Source organism: Budorcas taxicolor, chromosome 2, assembly GCF_023091745.1.
Source record: "Budorcas taxicolor isolate Tak-1 chromosome 2, Takin1.1, whole genome shotgun sequence".
Lineage (NCBI taxonomy): Eukaryota > Metazoa > Chordata > Mammalia > Artiodactyla > Bovidae > Budorcas > Budorcas taxicolor.
In genome coordinates, this window is record NC_068911.1 from 159,892,387 (window position 1) to 159,905,211 (window position 12,825).

At 39.8% G+C, this 12,825-nt stretch overlaps 1 protein-coding gene across 1 annotated transcript in view; it reads right to left on the bottom strand.

The window, feature by feature from the left end:
- The window catches only part of COL4A4 (collagen type IV alpha 4 chain), a 131,727-nt gene that overhangs the window by 61,684 nt on the left and 57,218 nt on the right, over positions 1 to 12,825 (bottom strand). The window contains exons 19-22 of the mRNA XM_052663458.1: positions 11,690 to 11,854; positions 6,936 to 7,029; positions 5,758 to 5,917; positions 160 to 232 (exon numbers count right to left, since the gene is read on the bottom strand). Coding sequence (XP_052519418.1) covers positions 160 to 232; positions 5,758 to 5,917; positions 6,936 to 7,029; positions 11,690 to 11,854 — 492 coding nt within the window. The remainder of the gene's footprint in view (positions 1 to 159; positions 233 to 5,757; positions 5,918 to 6,935; positions 7,030 to 11,689; positions 11,855 to 12,825) is intronic.

The window sequence follows — 12,825 nt, forward strand, 5'->3', positions numbered from 1 at the left end:
TCACAAGACTCTGAAGGGCAGGGAATATGTTTAAGCAATCTCAACAATCTCAAATCGAATTACAGAATTGATCTTAGGTCACAGGGAAAATTAATGCAAAAGAATGGTTCATACATCATTCATAAAATGGCAGGGAGCAAAGTGATTGATTATGCTCACCTTTCACTCTCGATACAACCATGTCACCTTTTTCTCCTTTGTTGCCAGGTAGTCCTGAGGCACCAGGTTTTCCCTTGGTGAAAAGAAGAACAAGTCAGTTTAACTGTGATGAGTCAAAAGTTTCAAAAGTTATTTGAATACCTCCAACCTCTCTCCTCTGTCCTTCTAAGTCACCTGTTCCAGATTCTAGTTTGGCACCATTGGTATCATTCTCTTTCCTCCCTGCCTTACAAAACTGAGGTTCTTGAACTGCATGTAATACTGGTGGAATCTGAATAAACTCTGCACTGGGATCGATAGATATCATTGTCAGTTTCTTGGTTTTGGCAATGTACTCTGTTTAAATAAGATATCACTGGGGGCTTCTCTGGTGGCTCAGTGGTAAAGAATCTGCCTGCCAATGCAAGAGACAGAGGTTCAATCCTTGGGTCCAGAAGATTCCCTGGAGGAGGAAATGGCAACCCACTCTAGTAGTCTCGCCTGTGAAATACCGTAGACAGGAGCTTGGTATGCTGCAGTCCATGGGGTCACAAAAGAGTCAGACACTACTTAGCGACTAACCAACAACAAGATATCATTGGGGGAAGCTGGGTGAAGGATTCATGGGACCTCTCTGTATGATTGTGCAACTTTTGGGGAGTCATAAAATAAAAGCATCTCAAAATAATTTATAATAAAAAAATTGACTATTTTGGGTGTTGCAGTGTAGAATTGGGAAGAAAAGGCGGGGAAGCAACCACAAAAGCTGCCACTAGAGGGACCTCCCTGGTGAAAGTGAAGGTGTTAGTCACTCAGTAGTGTCCAACCAACCCAAGGACCACACCCAGGTCTTCTGCATTGCAGGCAAATTCTTTACCTTCTGAGCCACTAGGGACATCCCTGGTGGTCCAGTGGTTAAGACTCTGTGCTTCCAATGCAGAGGGTTCAATTCCTGGTCAGAGAACTAAGATCCCACATGCTGCAAGGTGTAGCCAAAAAATTCAACAATTAAAAAAAAGAGCTGCCACTGGAGTTGAATGCAGACGTGAGGGATGCAAGTTCCTAGGGATGAAAACAACTGTGATACTGATGAACACTGATGAACAAGAGAAGGCAAAATAAGAACACTTTCTGTAATCAATGTATTTCCACTTTATGACAAGTAAACAACTAGTTTTGGCCAATGGGTTTATTATCTTTTGATCTCAACACTGCTCTAAGACTGGACTATTTGGGTCATGGTTTTGTAAGCGTTAAGTTTTATCAAATATTAAGCTATCTCAAAAATCTTTTATCCTACTTTTGGTATATTAGAATGACCAAGCATTACAGTAAATACAATTATAGAAACACACTGTACATAGCTTAAGGTCACTTATCTAATGACTTCAATAATCAAGAAACATAGATAAGAATCTGGAAGGAAGTAAAAATGACTAATGGAATATTTGCTTTGCTTATGCAGATGCTACTTTGTCTTATCTTCATACAATCTAACAACATGCTCTGGCAGACTTCATTATCTTTTTGCTTGGTTTCTATTAGTTTGTGAGCAGTGAACTCACAAACTAATAGAGGTGCCACTGGAAATAAGCACAATGGCAGGCTCAGTGAGAGAAGAAACAGCCTAAAATGTACACAACAGGTATCAAAATTAAAGTGGACCAAACAGTTGGGAGCCACTTAGTGTAAAGAAAATATCACTTTGCACACAGCACTCAATACTCCCAAAAATATCATTCTAGGACACCATCCTGTGTGTAATGATGTCCAGAAGGGAGAGCTGAAAAAAATTCTTTGTAGAAACAGACAAGAGAAGAGCTTTAGAAATCATAAAGTGGGAATATAGGTGAAGTGTTCATTGTCTTAATTCTTACTTTTACTGTCTATGCTAAGCCTTAAGTTAACAATGAGACTGGCCAAAGTGTATGGCAGACAGCATCCAATCCAAAAGTTGGTTAATGAAAATGTCCTTCTAGTACCTGAACTATCATGACAGAAAGCTATTCCCAGAGCACATGAACCAGTTTCTCTCCAGAAAGAGATTGACAGTGGCAAGCTTAAATAAACAAGACCGGGGTACCCTAAAGATCAAACTCACCCTGGGAGTCTGAACAGTTTACTTTTGCGATCCCATGGACTCTTTGCAACCCCACAGATTGTAGACCATCAGTCTCCTCTGTTCATGGGATTCTCCAGGCAAGAATATTGGAGTGGGTTGCCATTTCCTTCTCCAGGAAATCTTCCCGACCCAGGAATCGAATCCAGGTCTCCTGCAGTGCAGGCAGATTCTTTACTGTCTGAGCCACCAGGGAAGACCTACACTATCACCCTAAAGATCAAATTCACCCTGGAGTCTGAGAAGTTTATTAGCCAGCACACTGGAGACTTAGGACAAACAGTTCTAATGCTCTGCAGGTGTAGAATTTTAAGTATTAGAGTCAGATCATAGACTTAGTTGAGCTAGTAAGGGGAAAAAAAACATTACCAGCGCTGTGTTTAGATTTTGATGAAGAGATTTACTGAGAACCTACAAGTTGCCAGGCATTGTTCTGGGTACAGAAGACACTATAGTTAACAAAACCATCTTGCCTTCATGGCCTTGGATTCCAGTGAAACAAATGTGGAACCTAAAATACTTCCAGGGCAAAGGTTAACACAACAACAAAATCTCAGCAGCAACAAAGAAGACCTCTCCGCCAGGCATGTACCAGTTATTTTATATGAAGCCAAAGCAGGGACTTCAGCCGTTGATGCCCATCAGGGGGCTGTGCCCTTCTGAGAAGCAGGCAAAAGAGCATAGTGGAGACTAGAGCACCCCAACCTCCTCTCATAGGCATGACCACCTCTCAGCTTGTGGCAGCAGCGGGAATACATTGACCTGTGTTAATGAACTTCCAGTTTCTCAAAGGCAGCCACAGATCTCATATGAAGAATACAAAAAGAAAGACTGTGAGGATAAAACCAAAACTGCCAGAGGTTTGGCCCTTGTCAGTCTGTGACCTCTGGTTTGCCCTGCAGCTCCTCAGGGCCAGTGACCCTGGTCATCTGGTTCACTGGTGTGTGACAGCTCTCAATGCATGGCTGAACTGAATTCCTACTAACCCTGGAGGACAGGTGATGGGATATAGATTTTCCAGGAAGGCCGCAGAGATCACCAGTGTCAGAGTTGGGGTGTGAAGCTTGGTCCACGAGCTCCTGAGCCCTCTGCCTTGCACTAGAGCATCCTGGTGGGAAACTCCCATCCTAGGAAGTGCTCTCAGGCTGAGGCAATGAATTTAAAGCTTTGGTCCAATCACAGAGAAAAATGGCAGAGAACGTAAACCTATTTTTCTGTTTGGTACTTTGCCACCAACCTGTGGCTGCTGGGGCCAGGGATCAGCAGAAGAGAGATGTACGGAGGAGCAAGAGTGCCCTGTCTGTGGGTCCTTTTGTTCATCCCTCGCTCCCTCCTTTCCTTTCCTGTGCCCCATGGTGTGAACCTGGTCCCTAACTGTGATCCCAACTTGATGAATTTAATACACAGAAGTCAAATGGACAGAAGCATATACAGAACAAAGACATCAGAAATATGGCCAGTTTAATAGAACATTGTAAATGAACTATACTTCAATATAAATTAAAAATTTAAAAACATTAAAGAGGTAAGCCCTGGAGACACTGAATTGCATAAACTTTTGCCAGGATAACCCTAGATGAACCTGTAATTCACAATCCAAGATGCTAGCTTTGAGAAGCAACTCAGTGTGAAGGCAGGAAAAAATTTAGAGTCAATAAAACCTTCACTAAGAAGATTAAGTAACGACACAGAAAAATGACTATGAAAAAAAGGTTGAATTAAAAAAATCAGACTATAAAATGCAAAATACTTAGTAATTACAACCGCGTTCACTCAACATATGTGTATGAAGGATGTAGCTTCTCCTTGAGTTGACTTTGCTAATGTGACAACTGGGGTGTGGGAAGAGTGAAACAAAAACCTTCACTTAAGGCTCTGAAACTGGGATCTTATTTTCCCAAGATTTCCTGAGGGAAATGGAAAAGAGTACACTGGGGCTGAGGGTTGGGTCCCATGCCACCCCAAGATTAAGCCTCTGTAACAAAGGCTGTCTCCAGCCTCCAGAGGAGTGCCCTGGAGGGCACTGATCTTATTCAGAGGGACAGCCTTAACCCAGGGCACTTGTAATGGACACATTGGGCACTTGGAACGGTCAGCAAATGAGTCACGGCAAGATCTCACCAACTCTCTGGCACAAAACATCATGTAAGCTCTGACGGAGCCAATATTTATAGCTCCAGGCTGATTGCTCATCTGGATCCTTCACTTGAATCATCTCAGATTCTACTCAACACTTCCACTTGCTTGTCTAATTGGTGCCTCAAACTTAAAATGTGCCCAATGGCTCTGCATCCTTTCTTACCCGATGCTTACTCTTCACGCTGTCCCCCCATCTTGGCTCTATCCTTCACTTCTCTACTTTTCATATCCCATGTCTGGTCTCACAGCCAGTCTGTTGGCTCTGTGGTCAAAATATATCTAGAATCCGACCACCTCCCTCCACACCCAACATTAATATGGAAACCTGTCCACCTTCATATTTCACCAGGATTACTGGAGCAATCGCTCAGCTAAATCTTCCTACTTCCTCCCTTATCCTCTCTGCTGCTGCTACTGCTGCTAAGTCACTTCAGTCGTGTCCGACTCCGTGCGACCCCACAGATGGCAGCCCACCAGGCTCCCCCGTTCCTGGGATTCTCCAGGCAAGAACACTGGAGTGGGTTGCCACTGCCTTCTCCAATGCATGAAAGTGAAAAGTGAAAGTGAAGTCGCTCAGTCGTGTCTGACTCTTCACAACCCCATGGACTGCAGCCTACCAGGCTCCTCCATCCATGAGATTTTCCAGGCAAGAGTACTGGAGTGGGGTGGCATTGCCTTATCCTCTCTGGTCTGTCCTTAACAAAGCTACCAGTGTGATACTGTTAAAACTAATGTCAGATTTATCCCTCCTTAAGATTCTCCACCAGCTGCTCCACGGCATTCAGAGTACAAGTTCTAAGCCGGCCCTTCTACAAAACCCTATGCTCTCCAACCCCTCCTAGCCTCCAGCCATTTCTTTGACTTCAACTGCTACTCTGCCCCTCATTCTCTCCACTCAAAGCACACTGGATGGCAAGGGACTTTATTGCCGTCGACCATACAGTACGTTCACTTGTCTATCTGTCATGATGTGTGTATTCTCCCCACAGAGAAGGGGCCCCCGGAGGGCGGAGATTGTGTTCTGGTCCCTGCTGCATCTGGAATAGCACCTGGAACATAGTAGGTGCTCAATAAGCAATTGACTGAACAAATGAATGATGAATGGATGAATAAAAGGACAGAGATAATTTTTTGCCATTAATGTACTTATAGACTCAAAACATATAATATATTGTAATTCAACTATACTTCAATAAAAATAAATTTTAAAACATAAAAAAAATATATATCACATTATATATATTACAATATATACAATACATATATTGAAAACATATATATAGCACTACAAATTAGAGAGAGGTACAACTGAATTACCACTCTGTTAAAAGATTAAAAAAAAAAACTGGGAATTTACTCACTGGTGGCCCTGGAGATCCTTTGGCACCAGGAGGGCCTGAGGAACCTTTTTCTCCAAGCCACCCAGGGAGCCCCAAGTCTCCCTTACTCCCTTGCCTCCCAGGAGGCCCTGGAGGGCCTGGTGGGCCCATGGGACCAGGCTGGCAGGCACAGAGCCCTGAGCTCCCTAGACAGAGGATAAAAGGCAGCTTTGTTATATTTCCTGAATGAAATCCCAATAAAGTCCTTACTATACAAAACCAATAGTGTGAATAAGAACAAAAAGGGTCTGATGCACACAATTCTTATCACAGACAACTGACAACATGGGATGGGGGCGGGGTACCAAGCATGATGTGGCGGTAGCTATGGTCTATGTGGGTGGACATATTGTTCTAGACAATGGGGTGTTCCGTGTCTTAAAAAATTCACCCTGGTAAAATCAAGGGGGAAAGCTAATGCTGAATTCTATTGCAGAAACTTCGAAAATAAGAAAATTTCTAATTTTTAAAAGTTTAGGTAGCTCTTATTTGGATCCTCCTTAAAAAATAATCTCTTAATTTGGTTCCTGCTGAAAAAAAACTAAAATTAAGTTAGAGTATAACTAAATTAACTAAAATTGGTTAGAGTATAAACTTTGAACATTTAAAGAATCCAAATAAAATATGTAAAGAGGATTATTGACTGCACTGCATATCACAGTTGATAATTCACTAAATGCATTTTCTACTCATCAGGATTTTTAGTCTGAAAAATACCATTAGGATAATCAAATTGCTCAGCTCTCATACCTGCCTGACTCCGTTGGTCAAAAACGCACCAAACAATTTAGTGTAGAAACAGAGAGCTAGAGGCATTTGATGAATCTAGGAAAGATGGGACCCACAGAGAGAAATTGAAATTGAAGATCAAAACTGTCCTATGTCTGCTTTTTTCAAGGAATCGAGAGGATCTCATGGAAAAGAGTCACCGCTTTGAGACAAATCTCATGGCAGATAAATGTCTGCTTTATACTCTAAAATACGGATTTGACTTTTTGGCAAGGTCTAATCATGTCACAAGCACACAATGAGTTAGGTACTCACAGGGGTAACTAAAGAGAGTAAAAAACCTAAACGAAAGGCCACACTGTACATGTCATATAATGCCCCCCAACCCTCCACATGCTGTTTTTTTCTAGAAATTCTACTTGGAGGAATACTTGCCTTTTTCTCCTTTGGAGCCTTGTCTTCCTGGAGGACCCACTTTGCCTTTTATTCCTTGTGGTCCAGGTTGCCCAACAGTACAATATACAACTTCACAGTGGGATAGGGGAGTACAGAGAGAATCACACAATTTTTGTGAACATCTACTACCAAACAAGTAGAAGTGTCTCTCATACTTCAATCATCCCCTTACCCCCATTCTTTCTTCCACTCCTTTCTTAAGATTCTTTCTCTCTGATATAAGAATATGTATATAAACAGACCATACAGTTGTCACAGCAAGCTTCTGGTACCATAACCACTGATTAAAACCATCCCTAATCTCAGCCCTAATTTAATGGATTGTAGGGTAAGGTAGGGAATAAAAAAAACAAACAAATATACCAAAACAAAAGAAATAAAGTAAGAATCAGTGTATGGCACAGATCATTTTCCCCCATTCAATTATCAATAATTACCTAATAAAGAAAGCATAAAGCAGAGTTTATAAAAGCAAAAATTCAGAGATATCTGATCAAAGATGACAGGTAAAGTACAAACAGTAAGTTCCTTGTTCTCTCCAAACAGACAGTAAAAGAATATTATAAAATGACAGAATTCTTTAAGACAAAGAAACAGCAAAAGAAAGGAAACAACAGCAAAAAAAAAAAAATATATATATATATATATATATATATATATAAAGATTTAGCAGATTTTAAAAAGCTGAACTCCAAGCAGGCTGTGGGGGAAGTATAAAAAGAGCATAGCTGACTGAAAAATCTCTCCTAAAGTTCAGGAATTGGTACCTCTGAAGCAGAATGACAGTGAGGCCCCACACAGGTTGACTGGTCAAAGAAACAGCTAAATAGTTAAGAACTCCTTCTTAAAAATTGCAGCAGGAAAAAACAAACTCCCTCAAATAAGAGAAAACAGACAATACATTAAGAAGAAATCTTTAAAAAATAAATTATATAGTTTAAAAAGCAGATAAAGGAAGGCATTTCATCCCTGAGACGTGAACAGCTGCTGTAAAAAGATACATTAAGAGAGAACAACACCAACAACAAAATTCTCAGAAATTAAAAAAAAAATATGGTTATGAAAGCAGAAATTTAAAAGTTCAGAAACAGAGTTGGAATATGGAATTGAGGAAGTCTACCAGAAAGTGTTAGGAAAAATAAAAAGATGAAGATAATAGGTGAAAATTTGAAAAAGAGATGTATAGGATTGATTCTGAAACAAATATATTGAGTCCAGAAATAGAAAGTAAGAGGGAAAAAGCACAGAATATTTTCAAAAAAATTACTTCAAGACATTTTCCCAGAAATGAAGGATTTGTGTTCAATTGAAACTGCTCTGAGTGCCTGCAAATTTACCCACACTGAGGTAAATCACTGTGAAATTTATGGACATTGAATACAAGGAAAAATTCCTAGAAGCTTTCAGAGAAAAAAGAGACTTTAAACAAAGGATCAACTATCTAAAGATTATTGAACTTCTTAGTAACAACACTAAAAAAAAAAAAAAAAGAAAGAAAGGAAAATGCCTTCAAAAACCTGAAGGGAAAAATGATTGCAATCTTGAATTTTATATTCAACCAAACTATCAATCAAATTTCACAGTAGAAAAAAGGTATTTCAAATATCCCAAACTTATAGACTTTCTCACAAAGCATCATTAGAGAGTAAACCAACAGACAAGGCTGAAGAAAGAAGGGAAAACCACTAGACCATTCAAGTATGACCTAAATCAATCCCTTACAATTATACAGTAGAAGTGACAAATAGATTCAAGGGATTAGATCTGATAGACAGAGTGCCTGAAGAACTATGGATGGAGGTTCGTGATGTTGTACAGGAGGCCATGATCAAAACCATCCCCAAGAAAAAGAAATTCAAAAAGGCAAAATGGTTGTCTGAGCAGGCCTTACAAATAGCTGAGAAAAGAAGAGAAGTGAAAGGCAAAGTAGAAAAGAAAAATATATCCAATTGAATGCAGAGTTCCAAAGAATGATTCCTTGGTGATCAATGCAAAGAAATAGAGGAAAACAAAAGAATGGGAAAGACTAGAGATCTCTTCAAAAAAATTAGAGATACAAGGGAAACTTTTATGCAAAGATGGGCACCATAAAGGACAGAAATGGTATGAACCTAACAGAAGCAGAAGATATTAAGAAGAGGTAGCAAAAATACAGAGAGGAACTATCCAGAAAAGATCTTAATGATCCAAAAAACCAAGATGGTGTGGTCACTCACCTAGAGCCAGACATCCTAGAATGCAAAGTCAAGTGGGCCTTAGGAAGCATCACTATGAACAAAGTTAGTGGAGGTGATGGAATTCCAGTAGAGCTATTTCAAATCCTGAAAGATGATGCTGTGAAAGTGCTGCACTCAATATGCCAGCAAATTTGGAAAACTCAGCAGTGGTCAAAGGACTGGAAAAGGTGAGTTTTCATTCCAATCCCAAAGAAAGGCAATGCCAAAGAATGCTCAAACTACTGCACAATTGCACTCATCTCACACGCTAGTAAAGTAACACTCAAAATTCTCCAAGCGAGGCTTCAACAATACATGAACTGAGAACTTCCAGATGTTCAAGCTGGTTTTAGAAAAGGCAGAGGAACCAGAGATCAAATTGACAATATCTGTTGGATCATCAAAAAAGCAAGAGTTCCACAGAAACATCTACTTCTGCTTTATTGACCACGCCAAAGCCTTTGATTGTGTGGATAACAGCAAACTGAAAATTCTGAAAGAGATGGAATACCAGACCACCTTACCTGGTCCTGAGAAATCTGTATGCAGGTCAAGAAGCAACATTTAGAACTGGACATGGAACAATGGACTGGCTCCAAATTGGGAAAGGAGTACGTCAAGGCTGTATACTGTCATCCTGCTTTTTTAACTTATATGCAGAGTACATCATGAGAAATGTCAGGCTGGATGAAGCACAAGCTGGAATCAAGATTGCTGGGAGAAATATCAATAAGCTCAGATATGCAGATGACACCACCCTTTTGCTTGAAAGCGAAAAGGAACAAGAGCCTCTTAATGAAGGTGAAAGAGGAGAGTGAAAATACTGAATTAAAATTCAACATTCAGAAAATGAAGATCATGGCATCCGGCCCCATCACTTCATGGCAAATAGATGGGGAAACAATGGAAACAGTGACATACTTTATTTTCCTGGGCTCCAAAATCACTACAGATGGTGACTGCAGCCATGAAATTAAAAGATGCTTACTCCTTGGAAGAAAAGCTATGACCGACCTAGACAGTGTATCAAAAAACAGAGACATTACTTTGCCCACAAAAGTCCATCTAGTCAAAGCTATGGTTTTTCCAATAGTCATGTGTGGATGTGAGAGTTGGATTATAAAGAAAGCTGAGTACTGAAGAACTGATGCTTTTGAACTGTGGTGTTGGAGAAGACTCTTGAGAATCCCTTGGACTGCAAGGAGTCAAACCAGTCAATCATAAAGGAAATCAGTCCTGAATATTCATCAGAAGGATTGATGCTGAACATGAAGCTCCAATACTTTGGCCGCCTGATGTGAAGAACTGACTTACTGGAGAAGACCCTGATGCTGGGAAAGATTGAAGGCAGGAGGACAGAGGATGAGATGGTTGGATGGCATCACCAACTCGATGGACATGAGTTTGAATAAGCTCTGGGAGCTGGTGATGGACAGGGAAGCCTGGTGTGCTGCAGTCCACGGGATCACAAAGAGTTGAATACAACTGAGTGACTGAACTGAACCGAAAGCGACCGAAGAAATATATGAGTTGTGGGGAGAAAAGAACCCAAAGAAAGAGAGGCAGAGACAGACAGAGAGGTAGAGACACAATTCCTAGGATAACGATGAAGGAAGATCTCAAGGCAGGATCTTAGCATCAGCTTATGAAATTGGAACCTGACCTAACTTGAACAGTCATAAAGCTCCAGAAGAGACTTATTCAAAGAGATAACACTGGTAATGAGTTAGAATATATGATTAAGAGATTTATACAATTTTCGATGATTTGAGGTTGAATTAGCAATAAGTATATTGAAAACCAAGCAAACACACAAAAAGAATGTTAAGACAATTATTAACTAAATGCCATGCTGGGAAAGCACAAGAGTAATACATATTATTTTATGACTAAACCAATGAGTAACATTTATACAATCCTTCAGTATAGATACTGAATATTTAACTAAAATAATGATGATAACTGTACTGATAGGTTGTAGAAATAAAAAATGTGCCTGTGTGGCAAGGAAAGAGGGACATTCATCTGTGGACAGGAAAGTCAAACGATAATGCTCAAACCGAAAAATTAGGAAATAGCGGCACATGTTTGCTAAATGGTCATACAAATAACAGAAGATTTAGCTAACTGTGTGGAAATAATTGCCCCTGGGGTGGACAGAATAGGAGATTCTGGGATGGTTATTTTTCACAAAAGGCTTTATAGAGCTGTTTGACTCTTAAGTCTGGTCTGCATATGACTCATAAAACAAAAACTATATTCAAAAAATAAAAACTGTGCTAATTTACAAAATTCTATCATCACACTTAAATTCTCAACCAAACATTTCCACATACTTTAATTGATGTGCTAGGTCAATATCAGTTGACGTTTTTATATTGTTAATAATACTAACATGGCTTATAAAATATTAGACAACTTTTTAAAAATTTGGAAAGTCACATTTTCTGGATGATACTGCAAATATCAAATGTAACGTAAATGTTATGAAATGCGAATGAAGAGCACTTTACCATCTGATCCTGGAGGTCCTGGCAGTCCCGGCACCCCAGGCAGCCCGGTTGGTCCCTGGTTGCCTGGTTTTCCTGGAGCAGAATCAGCTCTCCCAGGAACACCAGCTGCCCCTGGAAATCCGGGGTGACCAGGAAACCCTCGTGGCCCAGGAGGTCCCGTCATGCCTTCAAGAGAAATCAAGAATGAAAACCACATCTACTTAGATAATCTCACATTAATACTCTCAAAAAAACTTTTCTGTGGAAAAAATAAAAATCAGTACATCTTTCTTCAGTTCAGTTCAGTTCAGTCGCTCAGTTGTTAGGCTGTGGAATTTTTTTAAGGAAAAAAAAATTGCAGTTTAAAAATAACCAAGTTAAAAAATATATATATATATATATATATATATATATATATATAAAATAAAATAATACCAAGTATCCCAGCCATCAAAATGCCTCAACTCCTTTGAAACAAGAACACAAGTGGTAATAAGAAAGATTTGGGGAATCAAATTTTCTTACTTTTTGTCCTTTCTTTGGAATTATTGGGAAAGTAGTATATATTATCTAATTAAATTTACTTTTAAAGTCTTTCCACCTTGATAATTTGATAGAACCTAAAAGACTCTGATGCTGGGAGGGATTGGGGGCAGGAGGGGAAGGGGACGACAGAGGATGAGATGGCTGGATGGCATCACTGACTCGATGGACATGAGTCTGAGTGAACTCCAGGAGTTGGTGATGGACAGGGAGGCCTGGTATGCTGCGATTCATGGGGTCACAAAGAGTCAGACACGACTGAGCGACTGAACTGAACTGAACTGAACCTGAACAAACATATCAACACATTCAGTGAATTAAAATATGAGCTCACAGAAAAACAAATACTATATGATATCATTTATACATGGGATCTAAAAAATACAGCAAACTACTGAATATAAAAAAAGGGAAGCAGATTTAAAGATACAGAGAACAAATTAGTAGTTACTGGAGGGGAGAGGTGAGGAGGGGGGGCAATATTGGGGTAGGGAGTGACAAACTATTACGTATAAAATAAGCTACAAAGATACATTGTACAAAATGGGGAATATAGCCAATATTTTATAATAACCATAACTGGCACATAATCCTTAAAATTGTGAAGCACTATA